General features: G+C 49.3%; 1 protein-coding gene across 1 annotated transcript; it reads left to right on the top strand.

Annotated features, from left to right (window-relative positions):
* The first annotated feature begins 124 nt into the window (after positions 1-124).
* LOC105571156 lies at positions 125-1051 on the top strand. The gene has a single exon (XM_012028631.1). It carries the CDS (start codon positions 125-127, stop codon positions 1049-1051), a length of 927 nt encoding a protein of 308 aa, XP_011884021.1.
* Positions 1052-6056: the final 5005 nt, after the last annotated feature.

The following is a 6056-nucleotide window of genomic DNA, read 5'->3' as shown; positions in this document are numbered from 1 at the left end:
ACATCGCGACGTCGCGACTTGGGCGGGTAACTGCACTGACTGCCAGCAGTGCAAAACCTCGCGCCACGTTAAACTCGAGCCTGCACAGTTTGCGGTTCCTGACGGGCGTTTCGACCACGTCCACATGAACATAGTTGGTCCTTTGCAGCCCAGTAATGGTTTTACTTATTGCCTTACAATTATAGACAGGTTTTCCCGCTGGCCAGAGGCGATTCCATTGATAGATATTACGGCCAGGACAATAGCCAGAGCCTTCTTTGATAATTGGGTCGCTCGTTTCGGTGCACCTAGTATTTTAACGACCGATCAGGGTCAACAGTTCGAGGCACAGCTCTTTGCAGCCCTTCTCAAGCTTATCGGATGCAGACGCATTCGTACGACAGCTTACCACCCCGCCGCTAACGGCATGATCGAGCGTTGGCACCGCACCTTTAAGGCGGCGATCATGTGCCATAACACGCCGAATTGGGTGGAGGTCCTCCCGACAGTTTTGCTCGGGCTGCGCACCCATGTGCGTATGGACACTAAAGCCTCCCCGGCCGAATTCCTATACGGCAAGGTACTGCGGATCCCGGGAGAATTCTTCCTCCAGGAGGATTTTACACCGGATCCCCAAATTTTTGTAGATGACTTTCGACAGCACATGCGTCAGGTGAAGCCAGTACCGGTGGCACACCACTATAAGAAGCGCGTTTTCCGATTCAAGGAATTGTCTGTCTGTTCGCACGTCTTCCTCCGCAAGGACGCGGTTAAAAAGCCTTTAGAGCCACCGTATTCAGGCCCTTTCAGGGTAATTGAAAGGACGTCGGACAAAGTCTACTCGATCGAGATAAACGGTAGACCTACAGCCGTTTCGATCGAGCGTCTTAAGCCTGCTCATTTTGTACCGGACGACGCTCTAGCCCCTGGCAATCCGTCTACGTCCGACGCTACAGACAAGCCTCCTGCTTCGTCAAGCGTTCAACCGGGTTCCTTGAAAACGTATACGGGCCCGAAAAAAAAGGTACAAATTAGGCTAGACAAAAACACCGTACGGTTATCCCCTCGCTAGTAAAAGCTTGACACGGGAAAGTACAGGTGATTATGTATCGCGCGTAAAAATTCATATGTTCCGTTTGCCATTAGTGTTAAGTGCAATTTTCATTCTGGTCACGGTCGCGTATTTGCTTCGATTTATACCTACATCCTGCGTATGCGTTAGTCTTTAAGCAGCGATACTGTATTATTCCATGTGCAATTAGTTATATATCCGCGTATGCGTTAGTCTTTAAGCAGCGGTATAATATATATTATATTTTATTTCGGATCTTGCAATGTACAGCCTGCGTCTACATATTTGTTCTAAGCAGCGGTACCTTAATATTGTTTAATCCACCTTACATTGTACATCTTGCGTCTACATTTTCGTTCTAAGCAGCAGTACCTTTGTATAATTCTGTGATACATCCTGCGCTCACACTAGTTCTAAGCAGCGGTATCATAAGTTCCTGCAATATTCTTTGTGATATTCGGCAGCGTCGATTATTTGTGATAGACACACAGTGTCATACCAAAATTATATTTCCTTCTCTCCAGCGTTAGCACTCGGGGGGGAGTGTGTGGTGACTTGCAGTTGCCTAACTATACCACGACACAGTCTATGGTCGGTGGTGGCGCTGTCCGAGCGGGACAGAGAAAGTTAGTCGTTACTCGCCTGTATCACGGTCAAGACTGATTACCTTACCGTGTATCTACGATCTCGAATAAAGTCTTATATCTCCAATACTGTGAGTGAGTTATTCCCGCCTTCGCTGTCAGCTATCGGCAAGGAAGTAATTGTGGGCACTTCAGCCGGGCTGTAAATATATCGCAACAAGCCCCCACAGATCTGCTGTACAGGCACGTTAAAAACAGAATCAAATAATCTGTTGCATGCTATGCATACATACGTTTTCGATAAATAATATGTATATCCAACTTTCTTAGGCGTTTTAGTTTTTACATGGATATGTATAGTAACGTAATTTCTTTATTATCATTGTATATCGCGTAAAAACAAATAATTTTCGATATTTGCGTATCTTTTTCAATAATATTTTATTAAAATTCTTTATTTGGTGACATATTCTTTTCACGCTTACGTGAAAGCATTTACATTTCAGCGCGTAGAATAGTTGGATCTACAGCGTTAGAAATTATACTACATACAAAAATATAAATTCTACAATTATTCTTATAAAAGTTGCGTCATTATGCAACAAATATTTTGATATTTCAATTGGCTACTTCCATCTGTGCCAGATCGTAATAAAGAGGCGGTTACACTTGTAATTGATTTATATCTTAAAAGAACCGAGATTTTTTAACAACAAAATTTTAACTCGGTTCTTTTAAGATATAAATCAATTACAAGTGTAACCGCCTCTTTATTACGATCTGGCACAGATGGAAGTAGCCAATTGAAATATCAAAATATTTGTTGCATAATGACACAACTTTTATAAGAATAATTGTAGACTTTATATTTTTGTATGTAGTATAATTTCTAACGCTGTTGATTCAACTATTCTTCTACGCGCTGAAATGTAAATGCTTTCACGTAAGCGTGAAAAGAATATGTCACCAAATAAAGAATTTTAATAAAATATTATTGAAAAAAATACGCAAATATCGAAAATTATTTGTTTTTACGCGATATACAATGATAATTAAGAAATTACGTTACTACACATATCCATGTAAAAACTAAAACGCCTAAGAAAGTTGGATATACATATTATTTATCGAAAAGGTATGTATGCATAGCATGCAACAGATTATTTGATTCTGTTTTTAACGTGCCTGTACAGCAGATCGATCTATGCAGCTGACATCTATGAACTACTCGGTTAACAGTTGCGGTCGGTAACCCATTTCCTATGGTAAAAAGTTATCACAACAGCCAAGAAACACCCTGTATATGGTAAGTAAACATATTACAAGGGTTTTTAACTTGTTGTTTATATGTAAACGATCATTTTCGAACTATTGTAACAAACATATTGTCATGTTAATGTATATAATAATGACTAGATATTTTTTTATAGAAACCTACAGTGAAGCATGTAATAAACTTAAAAAGGCCGAAATGAATTCCGATATTAATACGGATACCGACGACAAAACTCAAAGAAAAGTTAGAGCTAGAAAACAAATTACTGATGATGAAAGTGATGATGATAGCAATTATCAGTCTTGCTTACCACCATATCCGAAAGCGCCAGATATGGGTCGTACAAGTAAGTAATTTTAAAGTTGTTAATTATGCATGTATTTGAAATATACATATATACTCAGGTCATTAAAAATTCATTGGAAAAGTGGTACAAAAATATTTTGTAATGTGATGCGCGCACGCGCGTGTGTGTATATACGTAAACCCTTATGAAAAAATACACTCAATCATACATTGACGGTCCGAAATAACCATCAAATTGAGTGTAAACCTTCATAATCGAGTGTTTCATGAAGGTTTACGCTATATTTGATGGTTATTTCGGACCGTCAACGTATGATTGAGTGTACTTTTTCATAAGGGAATAGTTATACAGGGTGTCTGATGCAAAAGTAGCCACCTTGAAAATAGTGGTAGATTGGGTTAAACTAAGGCGAAATATCATGTACCGCGGTACAAAATAACAATAGTTACGAGTAATAAATTTACACGTTTGAGCGAATGAGGATGCAGAAGACGGTGGGGGTGAACAGGATGGCGAGACGGTCTCCCAACAGCCTGGACCGTCTGGGCTATCTGGCCCCACGATTAGAAACGTGGAGGAGGTGTCCGTGGATGTTGGCGGGCTTGGGGTCCAAAAACCCGGCCCCAAGTCCTCCAAATTCCGCGAGAAGAGGGCGAAGGACGCGAGGCGGACCAGGGGAGCGATCGCGTGCACGATCGAATTCGATCGGTCGACTTCTCATACGTCTCTACTCTACAGGTTTCATGGTTCATGCTTATTTATTATAGGATAGTTTCCCTCAGACCATAGATTGATCATGTACGAAGAGTGGTATCGGATGGCATATTCCTTCTCGAATTCGAATTCGATCGGTGCACGCGATCGCTCCCCAGGTCGGACCCTTAAGTCCGGGACCACTCGGCGGACGAGGAGGGGGATTCGACGGGCCTGGCAAGTCGGATCAGCAAGAGATCCAAAGGGTCCCCCTCCCCGAGGAACACGGAGGGGGAGGACACCGCGCGAAGCGAGGCGGATACCGAGGCCTTCGCGACCGACGATGCGGCCAGCATGGTGGACCCCGAGGGGGACGGTGGCTCCGACGGGAGTACCAGGTCCCACACGTCCCGCTCGGGGGCCACAAAGAGGAGTCGGAGCGGTGGGAGGGGGAAGCGAACGAAGGTGGCGCGCCCCCTCGACGATTCCAGCGGGGAGGAGGAGGACCTTCTCCCCCCTAAGAAAGATGGCCGGGGCAGGCCTATAAAAACCGGGGAGGGCATCGGGATAGAGGCCCGGAAAGAGGCGAACAGGGACCTGAAGCGGATAAGAGAGGAGTACCGCCAGTACGAGCGGGCCATGCAGGGGGACTATGACCCCCTGCAGTATGAGACGGCCGGGAGAAAGAAGAAGGAGAGGGAGCTGGGGGAACAGATCCCCCAGCTTCCTACTCGGGATCTCGTGGCCACGGTGATCGACTTTAGCAGTAAAATCGATCACCTGGCCAAAACGAGTAGAAATTTGAAGGGCGGTATCACCGGACAGATACGGGACTGCGCCCTTTATACGAGGCTCGCTGTAGACGCGCTGTCCACGCGGATGAAGGGCGGGTCGAGTGAAGGGGAGGAGATGTTGAGAGATGAGGTGGCGTCTCTCAAGGCGCAACTCGCGGCCCTCCAGAGGGAGAAGGAGGAGAGGGATCGGGGGATGATGCCACCCCCCGATCCGCCGCGAAACAGAGGAGGCACCACCCCCACGGGGGTGAACGCCCGGGAGGAGGGGGTGATGGAGGTGGACGATAATAGTCTACCAATGGACCCCCCTCCCCCCGGGGAAGTAGCCGACCCTCCGCCCCCGGAGAAAAAGAGCTGGGAGGTGGTCACGCCGAAGGCTGACACCTCCCGGGTCTCAAAACCGGGGAGGGAGAGGTCGCGGTCGAGGGGGAAGGCGGGGTCTGCTTCTGTGAAGAGGACGGATCCCCCCCTCAAAACCGAGCGAGGAATCCCCCTCCATCATCCCCCCAAGCCCTGAGGAAAGCGGGGAGGCCCCTGCCGGCGAAGGCAGGGGAGCTAACGGGGGAGATGGTGGAGCGGAGGATCCAGGAGGCCGTGAGCCGGTCTCAGGGGGAGATCCTCCGTCAAATGGAGGAGATGTTCCGGACCTTTATCGGCGGCGGGGCCCGTATTAGCGGGCCCGCGGCGGTCCCCTCCAACCCTCGAGAGGGGTGGAGGGGTGCCGCGGGGGGCCGCCCGGTTCCCGGGGCCGATCCGAGGTCCGGAGCTAGGAGGACAGATTCTCCAGGGGAGACGGCGAACACCGCGGGGGGGGGGGGCCACGAAGAAGAAGAAGAAGAAGAAGAAGGCCCCCCTATGCGGCAGACGCAGACAGTGGAGGAGGCGAGGCCCTTAAGCCAAGGGACCGCCAGGCCCCCCAGCCCGTCGCGGGCGTTGATTCGTTCGCGACGGTGCTGGGGAGGAAAGCCAAGGCCGCTCAGAGGAAAGCGGCCAGGGGCGCCTCCGAAGCGGTGGCCCCCGGCCCCTCGGCGAAGGGGCAGGCCGGGGGGGGCGCCAAAGAGGGCCCCTAGGCGAAGGGTCCCGCGGACGTCGGCCGTCGTAGTGACGCGAGCCGACGGCGACTACCGCGGGGCCCTAACCGCCCTAAGGCGCAACATTAACCTCGAGGAACTTGGCATCGGGTGCCGGATCACCATCAGATCCGGGGCCACCGGTGCCAGGGTGATCGAGGTCTCTGGGGAGGGCCACGCCGAGAAAGCCGATCTGCTTGCAGAGCGGATAAGGCAGGTCCTCCCCGGAGAAGAGGAGACGCGGGTCGACCGGCCATGCAAGATGGCAGAGATCCGCCTAA

This window comes from Vollenhovia emeryi, unplaced genomic scaffold (genome assembly GCF_000949405.1).
Source record: "Vollenhovia emeryi isolate VEMERY1.0 unplaced genomic scaffold, V.emery_V1.0 DF941111.1, whole genome shotgun sequence".
Taxonomy (NCBI): domain Eukaryota; kingdom Metazoa; phylum Arthropoda; class Insecta; order Hymenoptera; family Formicidae; genus Vollenhovia; species Vollenhovia emeryi.
Note: the sequence above shows the minus strand (reverse complement) of the source record. Positions and strands in the feature narration are given on the sequence as shown.